The sequence below is a fragment of the Marmota flaviventris genome, chromosome 2 (assembly GCF_047511675.1).
Source record: "Marmota flaviventris isolate mMarFla1 chromosome 2, mMarFla1.hap1, whole genome shotgun sequence".
Taxonomy (NCBI): domain Eukaryota; kingdom Metazoa; phylum Chordata; class Mammalia; order Rodentia; family Sciuridae; genus Marmota; species Marmota flaviventris.
In genome coordinates, this window is record NC_092499.1 from 61354115 (window position 1) to 61374939 (window position 20825).

Sequence of the window (20825 nt, forward strand, 5' to 3'; positions counted from 1 at the left end):
CAGCCCTGGCCCTTTGAAAACTGATGTAGGATGGTCTCTTGAGCCAGGAGTTCAAGACCAGCCTGAACAACATGGGGACACCCTGTTTAAAAAAAAAAACAAAAAAACAACGGTATGTGGGGTGGGGTAGAAATAAGGAAAGAAGAGAGTAAAGAAGCACTTAACTTCATTAGTGTACAATATTCTTTGGATTTCCACTTATTAGCTCTTAAATGTGCATAGAAGTCTTACATCTTTGCTGTACTTAAAAAAAAATTTCAATTAAGTCTGGGATTTAAAACAGATTTTCTCACATATGGTACCTAACTTTTCAATGGTGTCCAAATACTTAAGTTGACCTATAAATGTCAATAATATAGCTAAATTAATGCTACTAGTAACAAACCACTACTTAGTAGAGAAAATTGGCTTAGTGCCATCCTAAGACTATGCTCCAGGCAGCAGTTATGTGCAGTGTCTACCAGGAAAGGTGGGGTCTTAGTGCAAGTGAGCTACTACTTTTTACAGTGTAACTGGAAGCAAGACTTCACAAGTACCAGTCACTAATAATTACAATGTCTGGGGACTGTACCTTCTTTAGTACATAAAACTTAAATATGTAAACTCCAGTTCTGGGTATATTCTTCATATATCTGTTCTACTAATCTTTGACAAGGTATCAAGATCACTCAACGTAGAAAGGACAATCTCAAGAACAATATTAAGAAAACTAGACATCTACATGCAAATGAATGAAGATGGACCCTTACCTTAAACCATACACAAAAATTAACTCACAACAAATTGAAGACTTAAAGTAAGACCCTAAACTCTCAAACTACTAGAAGAAATCATAGGAGAAAAGTTTCACAATATTGAATTTGACAATGTCTTCTTGATATGACCCCAAGAGCATAAATAACAAAAGCAATCAACTGAGCCTATTTAAGTTTGACAAATTTTTTGTTCATCAAAAAACACAACCAGGGGCTGGGTGGTGGCTTAGTGGTAGCGTACTTGTCTGGTATGTGTGAGGCACTGGATTCAATCCTCAGCACCACATAAAATAAATAACTAAAATAAAGGTACTGTATCCATCTACAATTAAAAAAATATTTTAAAAAAGACACCAACAGCATACATATGGAATGGTAGAAAATACCTGCAAACAAACAATATATCTATTAAGGAGCTAATATTCACAATATATAAAGAACTCCTACAACTCAGCAACAATCTAATACCTTGATTTAAAAAAAGAAAAAACAGACAAAAGATTTAAATAGACATAATTCTCCAAAGATGACATACACATGGCCAATAAGCATACAAAAGATCCTCAACAACACTGATCACAAAAATGCAAATCAACACTATAATGAGATATAACCTTGGCCCCATTAAGATGGGTTTCTATAATAAATAAATAAATAAATAACAGTTGGAAGGGATGTGAATAAGTTGGAACGCTTGTGCATCATTGGTCACACTGTAAAATGGTGCAAATGCTATGAAAAACTGTATGGTACTGCTGCATTGTAACTGTGGTAGGACTAGGAGTGGAGTGCAATAGTAAAGTGCTTACCTAGCATGCAAAAGGCCCTGGAAGTCCAATTTGTATAGTGTTAGTCCCTGGCATCACACAAAAATATTTTAATTAAAAAAATTAAAAATAGAGTTACCCTGTGATCTAGTTATCTAATTTCTAGGTATATATATACCCCAAGATTATATCTGGGCTCTCAAAGAGCTATTTATACGCTAATGTTCACAGCAGCACTATTACAGTAGTCAAGAGGTAGAAGCAACTCAAATGTCCATTAGCAGATGGCTGGACAAAAAAAAAAAAAAGTGATATATACATATGTAGCCTTAAAAAGCAAACTGCAGGGCTGTGGTTACAGCTCAGTGGTAGAACACTTGCCTAGCATGTGTGAGGCACTGGGTTCGATCCTCAGCACCACATAAAAATAAATAAATAAATAAAGGTATAAAAAATAGAATGACATGTTTTAAAAAAGGAAACTGCTATATCATACACATGGATGAAACTTGAGAACACTATTATGAACGAAAATTATAAAAACTGTATGCTTCCATATATAAAATAGTCAGATTCATAGATAAAGAAAGTAGTATGGTGGTTATTATCAGCTGTGGGAAAAGAAGTTGCTTAATAGAAACAGAGTTTCAATTTTGGCTTTACAACAATGCAAATACATTTAACATGCTAAACTATTCACTTAAAAATGGTTAAAAAGTAAATTTTATGACATGTTCTATACTATAATAAAATTTTTAAATTATGTGAATAAAGCCTAATTTAGTGATTTTACTAAAGTTAGATGTTCAAGTTTCGGGAAAAAAATAGTCTTTCTAAACACATATTTAAAAAATAAGTCCAAGTAAACTTAAAATTTTTATAACATTTTGGTGGGTGCAGTGGTATACTCCTATAATCCCAGCAAAGCTGAGGAAGAAGATAGCAAGTTCAAGTCCAGCATCCCAACTTAAAAAGACCCTAAGCAACTTTGTGAGACTTGGTCTTAAAATAAAAAATAGACAGGCAGGGTGGCACAAGCCTGTAATCCCAGTGGCTCAGTAGGTTAAGGCAGGAGGATTGCAAGTTCAAGGCCAGCCTCAGCAAAAGCAAGGAGCTAAGCAACTTAGTGAGACCCTGTCTCTAAATAAAATACAAAATAGGGATGGGGATGTGGCTTAGTGGCCGAGTGCCCCTGAGTTCAATCCCCAGTACTGCCCCAGCAAATAAATAAATAAACAAACAAATAAATAAAAATAAATAAGAGCTTGGGGGTGTAGCTCAGTGGTAAAGTGCCTCTGGATTTAATCTCCAGTACACTCCCCCAAAAAATCCCCAAATAAATAAGATTTTTATAACATTCACAGAAAAAGTTCTATGTAAAAATTAAATGTTTTAATTAATATTTGTAATATCAAATAATCAAAAAAGTTTTCTGCACTTTTCTGAAGTTTATGCAATAAATTAATGTTAGAGACAGACACCAGAGGGAAAACTGATTTTAGTGGCAGGCCAATGTACAACTGATAAATTAGCAGAACTATTTTTCTAAAACCAATTAATCCAATATTAAATGTTTCATTCACTAAATTGTATATCTCCGTGAAAAATACAGTGACACGAGGGTGGCAATATTGTGAATTTGAATGACTTGGTTTGTAACAAAGAAATATGATTGTTTTCCATTGAGCAAAATGAATGCAGAATGTTAAATGGAATGTCATTTCTAATAGCATATTTTCTTTGTAATGCCCATCTTAGATTCTGAAAACTCATCTAGAGAGAAAAATCCCTCCAAAAAACTCATCTGGAGAGAAAATACCTATCAGTATCAGCAATTTAGATTGAGTTTGAACATTAATTTAGAATGACATCGAAGGTCATCTTTTTTTTACTACAAAGTAATAAAAAAGTATCTTCATTTTTATCTTGTGTTCAAAAGCAAACAGAAACAGTATCTAAGCATTAAAAATGATTTTAACATATTTTTAAAAATATGTAAAATAACACAAAGTTTCTATTTTCTGTATTTATAATTTAAAATCAATAAAAGTAATATTTTTGTTGTGCATCTATTCCCTCAAATTAACATTTTTCATCCATTCAGACTCAAAGTGTTCAGACAGTGAAGATAGAGTACAAATATTTTATTTTACTGCTTACTTTTAGAAATCAAGATTGTAAACTTCTTAAATAAGAGTTTCTATAAAGCAAGATCATACCACTAACTTAGATAGAATAGCTGACACTTGGTCTGTTTGGCCAAGTGCCTGCTTTAACAATTGTTTAAAAACATGCACAATGCAAACTAATGACTGTTTAAGTCTTTGTACATGTCTTGACTTTGTTCCATTTACTCTATTTTCTCAGCTTATATTTCCAGGAAACAGGACGAAGTATTTCCTGGCAGTATAAGAAAAATTTTTAAAAATTTTAAACATTTATTCAAAGGTATTTACTTTTGAAAACTCTTTGAACTAAGGAGTCATAACTAACTTGTCATTTTATTTAAAAATACTCGACTCTTTCATGAATATTTCCAATTTAGCATTTAAAAAACTGAACAAGCAAACAGTAGTATGTTACACTAATCATACAGGGCAGTGATTTTCTTAAAATTCCATCCCTTCTAAGCAACCATCACAATATTTAACATACTACAATTTAACATACTACAATTCGCCTAAGTTTAAAAATATTGTGTAGTTTCACCATAAAAGAGGGATAATGGAATGAGAGGAAAGGAGAAAAGAAAAGTTCTAATGGTCAACTTTCCCAGGAATTTTGTTCCTGCTCTGGTTGTTGGCCACCAAGAGCTACAGACTTTTGAGCAAAATAAGGATCTGTAAAATACATTAAACAGTAGGATGAAATTCAGACATAAGACAGGAAAACATGGTGACACACATCATAATATCTGTCTGCTTTTCTAAGGCATTCCTAAGGCCTGACCAAAGAGATGAAAAATGCAGCTAACACAACAGTATCATTCTGGGTAATATTTTCAATGCTGATCAATGGTAAGTCAAATTCTATGCCACATTTTATTAAGATGGTGACCATATTTAATAAGTATTACTATAAAAATGTGATAGAAATGGATAAAATATTCCTGAAAACAATCATTTTCTGTGTATATGAAGAGCAACAAGAACATAGTGACATAGGAAAGAATGCTGACTTCATTTTTTTTCACAATTTATTTTTATTTTTGTGGTGCTGGGGTTTGAACCCAAGTCCCCAAGCACACAAGGCAAGCACTCTACTGCTGAACTACAGCACCATCCCTTTTACAATCATTTTTGTGGATAATTAAAAAACCAATTCTCTATGCTAACTCATTTTTATTCTTAACTCTAAGGCTTACTTAGTATTTTTAAGACTAGTAAGAAGAACCTCAAAAGCAATCTGTTTCAGTAAAATTTTGACTATACCATTATAATAAAATGAAACTGCAAGGGATAATCAGTAAATCTACAATAAAATTTAGAACTCCAAAATAATTATAAACTCTATTTTTTTTTTAAGAGAGAGTGAGAGAGAGAGAGAGAGAATTTTTTTAATATTTATTTTTTAGTTCTCGGCAGACACAACATCTTTATTTGTATGTGGTGCTGAGGATCGAACCTGGGCCGCACGCATGCCAGGCATGCGCGCTACCGCTTGAGCCACATCCCCAGCCCTATAAACCCTATTTTGAACTCTGTGTGTGTGGGGAATTGTGTTCTTAAGCCTACAGCTGGGATTTCCATTTACTTAAAAAAAAAAAAAAAAATCTTGTTTATGTTTTATCAAACTTAAGGCTTTTCTTTTTTCTTTTTTTTTAAAGAGAGAGTGAGAGAGGGAGAGAGAGAGAGAGAATTTTTAATATTTATTTATTTTTAGTTATCGGCGGACACAACATCTTTGTTTGTATGTGGTGCTGAGGATCCAACCCTGGCCGCACGCATGCCAGGCGAGCGCGCTACCACTTGAGCCACATCCCCAGCCCAACTTAAGGCTTTTCTAAGTTACAAAGGCAAATAATTATCTTTTCATGTCTAAATATAATTCTAAATAGATTCATCTGTTAAATCAATACAAGGAAGCACTTTTCTATCATACTAGCTTTAGTGCAATGTTTTTAAAGCTGCTAAATACAGTTAAGAATTCATTTTTTAAAATACAGCTGCCTCCAGATTTTTTGAAGTATCTGAACTAAATATTAGAAACATTCATTAGTACCATCATAGTTATGACCTAAATATTACCTTATGTCTGTTCAAAAATGTGAAAAACCCCATCTACTTTAGTTTTATTGACAATGTTAAACAAACATTGATCCCTCTCAAAAATTCTATAGCAATAAAAAAACAGCATATATAGGATACAGAAGACATGGAAAACTTATTTTGAAAGAAAATTTTAGCTGGGGGAATAGATCAGTGGTAGAGTGCTTGCCTAGCATGTCTGAGGCCCTGGATTTGATCCCCAGTACCACAAAAAAAAAAAAAAAAAAAAAGAAAAGAAATAAAGAAAGAAAGAAAGAGAAAGAAGAAAATTTTAGACAATAAGTGTTTCAAACTTAGGGGGAAAAAAGACCAGGTCAATTAAGGCAACAAAATAAAACAGAAAGAATGCTGGTAGTTGTGGGGGTGGAGGTGGGGATTGAGAAAAAATAATACTTTTACAGAATTAATAAAAGCCTTGAAAACAACAAGTAGAATATTAGAAACAAGTAAGTCACTGATATGATTGATAGTAAACTTAAAAAAAAAATCACACATGATACAGAAAGAAGATACCTAAAGATAAGTACAGGTAAGGTAGAACTAATGTGAATAACTGGTATTCCTAAAGTAATGAGATTTTAAAAATCCAAGAATGATTAAAAAAAAAAATTGCTGAAACAGAAAGAATCTAAACTGCAGACTAAAAAAGCTCACTATGCTTCAGTGGAAAAATTCTGTAGAAAATTATCAAGAACAAAATATTTTCTGTTGAAGTTAACTGATTTCAGATAAACCTGCTAAAACAGACAATTAGGCAGAAGCAGCAAGTCAAGTGCCAGGGGAAAAACATCAGACAGGCCTTATAGGTCTTTCCAGCAATATTCAAGGGAGAAAATATCTACAGATTTTTGAGTACAGGAGGAGAATGTGTGACACAATCATCAGACCTCATCAAATGGCCATTCTTATTGAAAGGCAACAGAATACATTTGTGACATTCTATTGTAGAAAGAATATTTATTGGCAGTATGTACCTATACTGTTCTAGGTGCTGAAATACAAGCCATGTAGACAGAAGATCACTATTCTTATGGATCTTACACTGTGGGAAAGAGAAACAAATACACAAAAATCAGCAAAAAAAAGCATCAATCAGTCAAGTCCTAGGCAAAAAAACTAAAACAAGGGATTGGGTTGGCTACCTTAAATTGGCCTCTCTGTAGACATCACATTTAAACTGAGATCCAAATGACCAGGGACTTTCTGAGCAAGGATGAAAACCAAAATGGAAGGGACAGTTTAATCTTGGACTGTTTAAATAAAATAATATGAAAGCAGAGTATGAAAGGGAGAAACACGATGAGCTTGGAGAAATGGTAAGAACAGATCATGTGGGATTTATGAGCAAGGCTGGAAGTCTGAGTAAGATTCTAAGTGGATATTGAAGCTTCATGAAAGTTTGAAGAACAGAGAGTTATGATCTGATTTATGCTTTATAAAGTTCACTACAATGACTATAGTTTTTACTAGATGATGGGGAATGGAAGGTGTGGGAAAAGAAATGGGAAGACCAAGAAGGTAAGACAATATAGAGACCAATAAGGGAAGCAATATAGAGAAGGAGGTGAATTAAGAATGTGTTTTGAGCTGAATGCGGTGGTGCACATCTGTAATCCCAGTGGCTTGGGAGGCTGAGGCAGGAGGATTGCCAAGTTCAAAGCCAACTTCAGCAAAAGCAAGGCATTAAGCAACTCAGTGAGGCCCCGTCTCTAAATAGAAATACAAAATAGGGCTAGGGATGTGGCTCAGTGGTCAAGACTCCCTGAGTTCAATCCCAGGTACAAAAAAAAAAAAAAAAAGAACATGTTTTATTGGTAGTCTGAAGAACCTACTGACAGATTGATACTGTAGTGTAAATAAAAAATAAATCAAGGTTAATGTCTAGATTTTTGGCTTGGTGAACCATTTACAAAAATGAGTAAGAATGAAAGAATAGTTTGAGGAAGAAAATTTGTAGGTTCATATTGTTTTATTCTAATACTTACTGAAAAATCTGTTTAATGATGGTTTATCATATTGCTAGTTGATATAAAATAAATAAGTCAGAATGGCAAAGACATGACATAAAAAGACCAGTAGTGAGCATTGAATCTATTTCAAATATAAAACTAACTCTGAATAACTGTTTATTACATTTGTAAAGATCACAAATACTACAATTCTTAAAAGGAAGATAAACAGATGAATACATACTCATACCCTAATATAATAAGAAAGTTCTGAAACCAAAATCCCATCATAAACTACTAATGGCTTAAAAGTGGGAGATGAATAGGCAGGAAAAGGATAAATAGGCAAACTTCTACACTTTATACCTAGGAGGCCAACAAGCTATCAGATAATAAAACCCCACAAATGTAAGCATATTATTCAAAATCTTATAAGCCTTCCACTTATAAAACTACAGATTACGTATCTTCCAAATGATCAGCAGCAAAAATAAAAGAAACCCCCAGGCATAATATTTAAAAAGCTTCAAAGAAAGATTATGAACTAAGCAAAACAAAGCAGAAAACCACAACACAGCCAGGCACAGTGGTCCTTGCCTGTATTCTCAGTTACCCAGGAGACTGAGGCAGGAGGACAGCCTGACCCCAGGAGTCTAAGCCACCTGGGCAACAGAGTAAGAGCCCATCTCTCCTCTCCTCTTCCCTGCTATTCTCTTCCAGTTACCCCTCCTTCTTTTTTTGTTATACTGAGGATTGAATTCAGAGTGCTCTACCACTGAGTTACATCTCCAGCCCTTTCACTGGGCATTACATCCCCAGTCCTTTTTATCATTAAAAGTTTTATTTAACTTTACTTTTTTGTAGTACTGGGTAAAAAACCCAGGGTGCTTTACCTCTGAGCTACACCCCAGCATTTAAAAAAAAAATTTTTTTTTATGGTACTGGGGATTGTATCCAGGAGCACGATACCACTGAGCTTCATTCCCAGCTTTTAAAATTTTTTTATTATGAAGCAGGGTATGATAAGTTGTTCAAGGTTGGCCTCAAACTTGTGATCCTCCTGCTTTGGCCTACCACATAGCTGGGATTACAGGCTTGTATTACCATGCCTAACACAAGAACCTACCTACAAACAACAACAAGGAAAAAAAAAAAAAAAGAAAAAGAAAAAAGAGAGAAAGAAAAAGAAAAAAAGAAGAAGAAAAAGAAAAAACCCAAATCATCTAAATTAATTTCACAAATATTATTTCTTTCTCTTCTTGATAAAAATATTCAATGTTCTCCTGGGGGGAAAATAGGAAAAGAAAAAGGAAATGGCTGAAAAATAAAAGTAATAAAGATTACAGCATGTAATAAAAAGTTCAAACCTATAGATAAAAGAACTTGTAGTAATGGAACTATCTAGCCATTTAAAAAAGAATAGACCTAGAACTCTCATTCTTTATTACAAAATAATTTCTAATGAAGCAAACATTTAAATTTTGGAAGGAAACAACTAGAGAAATTTGTGAAAATTTTTATAATTATCAACTAGAAAAAGTCTGATTACAGGGAAGAAGAGAACAGAGAAAGCAAGACTAATAAATTTATCTAAGAGAAGTAGACAAGTATTAGAAATGGAGTGAAAAGACAGAGAAGACAAATTAGGGAAACTTAAAATGAAGAGTCTCTATTTTCAAAGTGCAAACAGCATCCAAAATGCAATAATAAAAGACGAATAACCTGAAATAAAGACAGGCAATCAGCAGAATATAAAAATGGCCAAATACTAAGATTACATCATTAACATTTACTAAACTTCTTGGGGGGAAGAGTTTAAATATTATTCAATCTTCATATATGAGGGATCTCTTTAACATAAAATCAGCAGTTTTTACAAAACAAGGACGTGAGAAATTCAAGCCTTTCAAAGGGTTTTACCTTATAATCCCAGCATTTTATCTTTATATGTTAAGTAATAACATCATACATATGATGTATTTTTCTTGTTTTTATTGAATTGTCTTTCCTCTATTAGTTCCAATATATGGTTTATTGAGAGGTCAAACTCAAAGGATTTTTAAAGCATACTCATTAATTCATTAAATAAATTATAATCAAAAGTAAGCCATACACTCAAGTCAAATAAGTAAAACTGCTCTAATAAGCCCAGTGCACTCACTGAAGGCAGAAGAGATCTTTGTTTCCTATGAGAGCCCAGACCAGAATCTGGACTATCATCACCTCTTGAACATAACTTGAATTTCTGCTGGAGTGACTCTTCCAGGAGAGGCAATTGCTTGTACTGTTCTCATATTCCCTTCTATTTGTGTTAGTGACATTTTAGAGATCATTCTATACTTACTAAATGAAACTCTGTAACAGGAGTCTAAAATAGATTTATAACAACTTTTATCTGTCAGGTAAAAGGATGTGTCATATTTGAAAGCTTAATTTTAAAGCGTTCCAGCATATGCTGCCTCAGTAATACAATCTTTCTAATGAATCAAACACATAATCATCTAAAGTTGAAGTACAAAACCCATTTTAACTGCTCAAGTTAAGAAACTGGAATAATTATGGTCACATAGGTCTCAGTTCATAAGCTGCAATCAAACAGATCACTAAGATATACACCTACCTGGTCAAAAACTACTATTTCCCATATTAAAAACTTTTAAAAAAATCAAAAGCATAAAATTAAGGTTTTTTTCCAAAGTAAATTATTTGGTGTGTTTTAAAAGAGTCTTCTGATATATAGATATGTTTATAAAATAAGCATTAAACTAAGATCAAAATTATCAAACCTAAATCAACCAGCCAGGGAACAGCTGATGAAATAGCATTTTCTGGAATATTATCTGAATATCCCTAAAATATCATGGAAGACTTTTATAATCAAATTTTCACAGTAGCTAAAACTAAGCTAAAATAGTCACTATAATTGTGAAAAAAATTACTTTTATAAAATTGTCAGTAAGTGCATATTTCAATTTTTTAATATATACATTTTAAATTTTACTTAGCAACAGAACTGTCCCATCGAAACTTTAATGACCTCCAATGGAATTTAATAAAACCATACTGAAGACATTATACTGTCCTGCCAGAACACATAAAGACTTCTTTGGAGAAGAAGGAAAACATAAAGGACATAGACTATGCTTTTTATGAAATGCACAAGAAAATGTTTTTTAAAAAAAAGTCTTAAGAGTTTTAATACATACCAGGCTCCAACTTGATGATTTTTACTGCAGCTAACTCTCCTGTATGTACATTTCTGGCCTAAAAATGAAATAAAAACACACACACAAATTTTAAGTTCGTTAATTACATAAGTATTACTTGCATTATGCTAATTACTTATCAATGATGTGTTAACAAAATTTAAAAACAAAACCTTTATTTCTAATAAAATGAGTGTACTCATTTTCCCACCAAAGAAAAATGTAGAAAAGGCACAAAAGTATTTAAAAAATTACCTGTAGCTCCACCACTCAAAAACAGCTACTGTTTTATTAATAAAACTATGGGTATAATTCTTACAAGTCTTTTCTTCACACTTGGGTTAATTTTTCTCAATAATAATTTTTAAAAGCTATAGTTAGAAGAAGTAAGTTCTGGTGTTCCATAGTATAATTCATGGAATATAGATAAAAATCTACAAGAAAGAATTCTGAATGTTTTTACCACAAAGAAATAATGTTTGAGTAGATAGATATGCTTATCCTGATTTGAACCATTACACAATGCATACATGTATCAAATCATTACATGTACCTCATGAATATTTATGTTAAAAAATTTCCATGTACCAAACAAACAAAAACCAACCTATTATAATTTTGTTTATATTATAAGCAGAGTTACCAGTCATTAAGAGAAAAATTACCCAGATAAAAAAGTTAAAACTTTTAGGGTACATGCTCCCCACTCCCCACCATATAAGCATGTACATGAGTGTATGTGTGTATGGAAAATAACCTTTCCAGTAGTCTTCTACAAAATGACTAGCAATGCTGCCTAATTTCTCACTGGCAGAATACATAATTTATTTAACCAATTTACTATTGTTGGACATCTAGAATTTTAATATTATTTTATCATTATAAATACAGGGATAAACATTTTAATTTTGTATATATTTGCAGCCTAATTTCCTTCAAACAAATGCTTTTCTTAGAAAAGCATTTGCCATTTCACAAAGTATCATGGACAGACCTACTGTAATTAGTGATGTAATGACTAGCCCTAAAAATATTTTAGCACATATCAGCTTATCAACCTAGATGTCTATATAATTGTTAGGTCAAAATGTATGAGGACTTAAAATAGAAATTATTGCCATATTGCTCTAAAAAGCTGTGCATTTATACTTTCATCAACCTTGGATGTTAAATACATTATCTGCCATGATCTGTTGTAGGTAAAAACTTTTTATGTTTTTAAAAGTTATGTACTTTCTCTATGCTACATGTAATTTTTGAAGGACTATAAAATAGTCCATATACTCATGCCCCCTTTATTTCATTAAGGCTACCTTTTCATTATTTAAGCCTATTTCTTTCAGATGGATTCTAAGACATAGAATTTCTACTTATTTATTTATAAACCCAGGGGTGGCTTTACTATTGAACTACATCCCCAACCCTTTTTATTTTTTATTTTGAGACAGGGCCTTGCTAAGTTGCTTAGGATCTCGCTGAATTGCTGAAGTTGACTTTGACTTGAGATTCTCCTGCTTCAGCCTCCTATAAGTCTCTGTGATTATTGGAGAGTACCAACATACCCAGCTAAGATATGGAATTTTAGATCAAAACTGTTAAGCTGCTAACATGTATTATCAAAATAGTCTAAAAGCACTGTGCCATTATATTCTTACCATAATTATGGGTTCTTATCTTCATTGTGCTCAGTGATACACCATAGGTGAAAATAAAATTTACAACTTTTTTTTACTATTAGAATTGAATGTCAACTTTCATACTTGACATAAAAAATAAGGAATGCAATAAAAATAGGAAAGTATTATTTATGGGATTAAATAAGTCACAATCACTAGAGGAAAAAAGAGAAAAAGAGAAAGGAACAGAAGAGTGACAAAGAAAATAGGGAAGACAGCATTGGAAGACACTTTTAGGATGACATTGAAAGGGTAAAAAAAAAAAAGAACAGAATGGTGGAGAGGAATACATGAAGGAAAAGACACAAACAGAAAGGAATAAGAACAAAATCTACAGTAGAAATCTCAACTATTTTGTGAAGAGCAATTCAGGTTTCCCTTATCTTTTGTGGTAAACAGAGTAAAATAGGGTAAGAAGGTCTCAGTACCATTCCCACCATCTTCTCTTCCTTGCTTTTAAATAAAAAGATTGTCTGTTAGCCTCAGGTCATTCCTTGTTCTTAAAATCTTTCAATATTTTAATTTCCTTTGGGTTATAGAAAGACATGTACATATAAAAAATTCACATGCCATGGAGACTTTACAATATAAAATAGAGCCAAAAATTATAGAATAATCAGTGACCTCCTAGTAATCTTGTTCAGAGGATTATAAAATGTGTTAGAAGGCAAATTCCAAAAAAATGACAGCAATTATAGTTGTAATGCTTTATGGTTTGCAGGATTCTTCATATACATTATTTAATTTACTTAAACACAAAGACTCAGTTCAGTAAAATCAAATGACCTATTTAATGTCATTAAGCCGTCAAGGATAAGAATCAGATTTAGAATGCAAGAAATGAACTCTGATAACAAGATTTCAGTACTCCTTTTCAAACATGAGAATTTTGTTTTACTTTTAAATATGCAACAGATACCTGAGAAAAATATTAACTATATAACATCTAACACATCTCAGTGGTGACTTTTGTTCAAAATGCATAACAGTGTAATAATCATTTTTTATATTAAATTAACAGTTCCTCTGATGATTTTCATTGTAACAGAATGTGAACTACTGCACATTTACAGTCTTTTTTTTTTTTTTTTTTTTTTTTGGTACAGGGATTGAATGAATCCAGGGGCACTTAACCACTAAGCCACACATTCAGCTATTTTTTATCTTTTATTTTGAGACAGGGTCTCACTTAGTTGCTTAGGGCCTTGCTAAATTCCTGAAGCTGACTTTGAATTTGTGATTCTCTTGCTTCAGCCTCTTGAGTTGCTTGGATTATAGGTGTGCACCATCATGCCAGGTGCACATTTACAGTCTTAAAAAAATAATCTTAAGAGGTAAATTTGATTAAAAAAAAACAACACTCCAACATGTTTAACATTCACCTTAAAGAACTGGGATAACAATCAGATAACATGACTCAATTAATTGTTCTTTTTATGAACCCATATTCTAATCTAGTAAACACAGCCACCTCTATGCTGAAATGCCATACACATATGAGGCTTTCCCTCTTTCCTTATCTTCCTAAGTGATTATGTAAAAGTTTACACTGGAATCCCATGGAATACAGAAAAACATCTGTGGATGTAAAGAACTTTACATATTAGAAAGAATTAAGTGCAAGAGCCTAGATTGCACAACAAAGTAACATAAGAACTCTCACCAAGAGTGATAGTCAAACCATTCAAGGTTCTAAATTTCAGGTCTGAACTCATTATGATAGTGATTGATGCTAATACATTTCCAACAACAAGATATCTTTAGGCGATAATTTATTCCAGTTTTCCTAGTAAAACAAGCACTAGGACAATGCATTCTGCCACTCACTGGAAAACCAAAACAAAATATGAGTGCATACTTCTCAATTTCAGATTATCAAACAAGCGTCAACAATGTGAAAAGATCTGTTTCTCTGAAAGCTTGGGAAAACTAATTCTAGTTTTAGTCAGATTAATCAGAAGCAAATGACTCTATCTCTAGCTTGAAAACACTGTCTTCTCTGTCATACACTCTCCTTCCTCTCCATAACTCCTCTCTCCCTTTACCTTACACTTGTTCATCATGACTCAGTTTAGTTATCACCTCCTCCAGGAAGCTTTGCCTGGTATCTCAATTCTGGATTAAATATGTGTCTGCTTAGCTCTGGCATAATCCTTTGAAAGACTATGTTATTTGGTAAATGTTCTAAAAGGTTGTTAAATAGACAGTTATGACTAGAAGAAGGATATTATTCTCTTTACTTAAAAAATAAGAATAAAATATTAAAATCCTCTATAAATGTGATATACTATTTTAAATAGTCTTCTTTTCAGATGTGTTGATTCATTAATTTTTTTACTATAAATTAAAGCATTTTAGAGAAAAATTACACAATTATTATACAATAAGATTTGTTATAAAAAATTAAAATAACAAAATAAATCAATAAATATGACAGATCCTCCTTCTAATCTCTAAGGTTAACTACTTACGGCTAACAGTTAAGAGTATTTCCTTCCAGACTATTAATTAGGTTGACTCTTAAAAGCATATATGTCTAAAAGACAGAATGCTGATAGCTTATATCAGTTTAAACCAAAGCTAAACATAGTCTTGCCATATGACCCAGGAATGCCCACCCCTAGCCAGTGCTCAACTGAGTTCAAAACCTATGTCCACACAAAAACTTGCAGACACGTTTGTAGCAGTCATTATTTATAATTGCGAAAAGCTGGAAGCAGTCATGATTTCCTTAAACAGATGAATGACTAAACAAATTGATCTGTATGGTGGAATATTATTCAGTGATAAAAAATAAGCCATCCAGCCATGAAAAGATATGGAGGAAAATTAAATCTACAATGCAAAGTGAAAGAAGCCAGTCCAGCTACATGACATTCTGAAAAAGGCAAAACTAGATAGGCAGCTTAAAAATAAATAAATAAATAAAAGGTAATAGTTGCCAAGGGCTTAATAGGGGGAAACATGAATAGGTGAAGCAGAGAGGATTCTTACTTAGGGCAGTGACTACTCTGTATAAAACTGTAAAGATGAATATAGGTCATGCATTTGTCATAATAGCAATTTTGGTTCAATAACTGTAACTGATGTACCATACTAATGCAAGATGTTAATAAAAGGGGAAACTGCAAGTTAGTAAGGGGTGGATAAACATAACTATGTATTATTTGCTGATTCTATAAATCTATAACTACGTTAAAAAATTAAGTCTATTCATTTTTTAAAAAATATATAAAAATTATTTATAAAAATATGTATATTTTCTGGGCTGGGAATGTTGGTCAGTGGCAGAGTGCTTGCCTAGTACGTGTGAGGCACTGGGTTCGATCCTTAGCATCACATAAAAATAAACAAATAAAACAAAGGCATACACAACTAAAAAAAAAAAAAAAAAAAAAAACCTCTACACACACTTAAAAATAATATATTTTCAGACACATTTATGAGTCTGTTTTAAAAATCAGAATCAATACAAATATATTGTTTCAACTTAATAGAACCAAAATGAAGACACAAGGACACCTTGAAATTTCTTTCGGAGGGACTGAGAAAAAAACATATCATTGGAAGATTTGAAAAACAATCACAGAACCACATAAAATAAAGATAGTATTTTAAAATTTAGCCACACTATGCAGAAGACAAAATATATGTAGTTTTAAAAGTAAAAAATAAAGAATAAAAACTATGACTCCACTGATAAGAATAAATATTTAAATATCAGTCTCCACTTTGAAGACATATTTTTGTTCTCTCCAAATGAAGAACTGATGGGCAAGTGTTTGTACTCTGTAATTTTCCAGCTGGATTTTTAAAACAGAAAGCAGTACCAGGCTCTTTTATAATGAAAGGCAAAGAGGCTTTCAGAAAAAAAAGATCTTCTAAACAGAGACTTTACAGATTCAATTCAAGAGATCTTCCAGAAATTTAGCTATACAATTTCACAATATAATCCAAAGCAGTTTTGGATTTTTGAATGCCAATTTTTGAAATCCAACACCTCTCTCCAAGAAGTTAGATGCTATATTCTCAAGTCTTTTTTAACTTTTACAAGAATCTGAAGATTGTACATCGTTTACAAAAGGAATTAACTCACTGAAGTACCACAGCACCTCTAAAAAGAACCTATATTTAATTCCCATTAATTTTAGTAAGTTATTGGTATGCAGTGATAGTCAAACTTAAGTATAATAAACATCCAGAATTCAATAAAACATATCAGTACAGTTACATATCTTAGTTAACTCTGACTAAATGTTTCCAATTAAATTCACCAACATACTTTCTGTTCATGTATTAATTCATGGGGTTTTTTTTAGTTTTTTTTAGGTGGACACAATATCTTTACTTTATTTTTACGTGGTGCTGAGAATCGAATCCAGTGCCTCACACATGCTAGGTGAGTGCGCTACCACTTGAGCCACATCACCAGCCCTTAATTCATGGTTTTAATTAAGTTTACTACAAGTATTTTAACTCAAACTCTCATGTCTTCTATATTTAATTAACAATAAAAAGATGCCCATAGATTTCCATTTGTACCAAGAAAACATTTAAAGATCCTGATTTTCTTAGTTACGTCATTTCCATTTCAACAACATCACACAGTTGCCACATTTTGTAACTGGTGAACTTTCCCACCTGCTGTGAAAATTTTAATGAAACTAAAAATTATTAAAGAAAGAACCTAAACATTTAAATACAAGTTTTCAACACAGAATTGGAAGATATGATTCCATGCATTATGTATCAAAGTAGCCATGAAGTTGGAAGAGAATTTTTTTAAAACTGGGATCAGAAAAAAAAAAAAAAGAAAAGAAACTGGCAAGTAAGGACAGTCATCATAAATCTGTGGCAACCAAGATGGTCACCAGGAAGATAAATAAAAAAACTCTTGTATTTCTTTCACTGTTTCTCACATTAGGCCCACATTCTATTTCCAGTTAACTTTCTTCCTGCATGCTTTGGGGGTTACAAAAGTTTTCATGAAGCCAGCTGGAAGCTTCAGTTTTAAATTTGCCCCCTTCCTCCAAAAATATTCTTTAACATAACAACAGTAAATCCAGAAGTCTCAATATTTAACAAATTATCTCTCTAGTGGTCAGTCACTGCTCCTCAGGGTCAGAATTATGCATCTCAGATTTAATAACAAAACAATACAAAAGTGTCAATATAGCAGACAGAAGGTATAAAAACTGCAAAGTAACTGGTTCAGTACAAAAGAAAAATAGTCAATTTTTTCATAGGCTATAACATCTCTATACCTGATTCTGTCTGTCACCCTCCACCCCACTCCTAGTACTGGGGTTTAAATCCAGGCCTTCATACATGCTAAGCAAGTGCTCTACCACTGAGATACATTTTCAGTCCTCTTACAATTTTTTTTCATTCATTCGTTTTTTAGTTCATTCATTCATTCATTGGTACTGGGAATTGAAACCAAGGGTGCTCTATCACCGAGCTACATCCTCATCTCTTTTTATTTTGATACAAGGGCTTGTTTAATTGCCCAGGCTAGCCTTGAACTTGGAATCTTCCTGCTTTAGCCTCCTCAGTTACTGGGATTAGGTGGATGACATCAAGCCTGGCTATACCCGATTCTTTATGGAACACTATTTTTAACTGGTATATCCACCAATAAATCATACTGAATACCTACTAAATGCCAGGCACTGTTGATGATACTGGGGATGTAATAAAACAAAACCAGTTCCTGTTTTCAAGGAGGTTTTATCAGTTGGGAGAGAGAAGTGAACGGTAAACACAGTGTAGTGTGAGGAATGCTCTCAGACATGATTCAACTGGGTTCTGAGCCCAGTTAAAGTAGTTCAGAGAAAATGTTTCCAGGAAAAAGTAAATCTAAATGAAACCTAATAAAAGACATTCTTGGCAGGAGTGGGGGACAGGGTAAAGGATTATGCATGACAGAATTCCAAGCAAAGGTATAATGACAGGAGAAATCATTAGAGTTCAAAGAAGTAAAATGGTCTTGCATTAAGGAAACACAAGACTCTGACAAGGAAATAGTGAAAGAGAAGATTCCTTTGACGTGTACCTACTATCTTTCTGTAGCTATCCTGTAACTAATGTCTTGGATACCCTTCCTTGTTCTTACAAGACTTTCCTCTCTAACTCCTCTCTTGCTCCATTTCTGGTAACTTGAACGCTTAGATCCACTCTCTGATTTCTCCTTCCTGGGTCTATCAGAAACTTGCTTTCAAATACTATACTTGCTGATCATCACCTCATCCCTTTCAACTCACATATTCTAGTCTTCCCATTCAACCAGGTTCCTTAATTTTTGTGGATCAAGTTATTGCCAAGATGATTTCCACACAATTATACAAGCCTGGACAGGTGTTCTCTCTCCATGGAAGTAGGCCATACAGCAGGGTTCCTCCCACTACCAGGCACATAAATTCAGAGCCTGAAGCCAAAATATGTTCCACATGATTTATATCTCAGATCACACTAAGGCCTTCTGCCCAGTCTGTTCAGATACTTACTTGTTTCTGGAAAGACTTTTCCCAACTCTATCCTGATTTTGTTAAACTGATTTTTATTAAAAGAGGGTTCCTTGCAGACAATTACTTAAATTGAGCTAATTATCTGTCCTAAAAGACAAAAGGAAATGAAGAACAGGGCTTGCATTTTAGAGGGGAAGAAGTTAACTTTCAATCACTACTAGTGGTTGCAAATTTTAAAGAATAATTTGTTCACATACAAAAACATAATAAAAAGATAGTGCACCAGGATCAAGTGGGGTTCATTCCAGGGATACAAGTTGGTTCAACCTATGGAAATCAACAAACATAATTCATCACATCAACATCCTTAAAGACAAGACTCATATGATCATCTCAGTGATGTGGAAAAAGCATTTGAAAAATGCAGCACCCTTCATGTTCAAAAAACACTTGAAAGGGATAGTAGGAATATACCTCAACATTGTAAAAGCTATATATGCTAAACCCAAGGCCAACATCATCCTAAATGGAGAAAAATTAAAAGCATTCCCTCTAAAAACTGGAGCAACACGAGGATACCCTCTTTCACCATTTTACTCAACATTGTCCTGAAACTCTAGCCAGAGCAATTAGAAGAAATTAAAGGAATACAGATAGGAAAGGAAAAACTCAAACTATCCCTATTTGCAGGTGACATGATTCTATATTTAGAAGATTCAAAAAATTCCACCAAAAATCTTCTAGAACTAATTCTAGAACTAATTCTAGAATTCAGCAAAGTAGCAAGATATAAAATTAACACCTATAAATCAAATGTATTCCTATATATCAGTGATAAATCCACTAAAAGAGAAATTAGGCAAACCACCCTATTCACAATAGCCTAAAAAAAAAAGGTAATAAAACATTTGGGAATCAATCCAACAAAAGAGGTGAACGACTTCAACAATGAAAACTACACAACACTAAAGAAAGTAATTGAAGAAGACCTTAGAAGATGGAAAAATCTCCCATGCTCTTGGATAGGGAGAATTAACATTGTCAAAATGGTCATACTATCAAAAGCACCATACAGATTTTAATGCAATTCCTATTAAAATTCCAATGTCATTCTTCATAAAACTAAAAAAATCAATCAGGAAATTCATTTGGAAAAATAAGAGACCCAGAACAGCTGAAACAATCCTTAGCAAGAAAAGTGTAGCAGGAGGCATCACAATACCAGACCCTTAACTTACACTACAGAGTCACAGTAACAAAAACAGCATGATATTGGCACCAAAACAGACTGGTAGACCAACGGTACAGGATAGAGTCAAACTCACATAAATAAAGTTATCTCATACTACACAAAGACGCCAAAACAAACTTTGGAAAAAAAGATGGCCTCTTCAACAAATCGTGCTGGGAAAACTGGAAATCCGTATGTAGCAAAATGAAATTAAACCCCTATCTCTCACCCTGCACAAAACTCAACCCAAAGTAGATCAAGGACTTATGCATTAGACCAGAGATCCTGCACCTACTAGAAGAAAAAGTAGGTCCAAATCTCCATCATGTTGGCTTAGGAACTAACTTCCTTAACAAGACTCCTAAAGCACAAGAAGTAAGATCATGAAACCTTGTCTAGCCCTAATAGTGGGTGCATTTGGATTGATGTTATTTGTTACTTGTTAATGTCAAACCTAATTGATCTAGGACATCTCGTCCCCATAAATTTATAGGAAGATGATCCAA

General features: G+C 33.0%; 1 protein-coding gene across 1 annotated transcript in view; it reads right to left on the reverse strand.

The window, feature by feature from the left end:
* Positions 1 to 20825, reverse strand: part of Map4k5 (mitogen-activated protein kinase kinase kinase kinase 5) — a 108389-nt gene that overhangs the window by 72975 nt on the left and 14589 nt on the right. The window contains exon 2 of the mRNA XM_027929825.3: positions 10946 to 11003. Within this exon, the coding sequence (XP_027785626.2) occupies positions 10946 to 11003 (58 nt within the window). The remainder of the gene's footprint in view (positions 1 to 10945; positions 11004 to 20825) is intronic.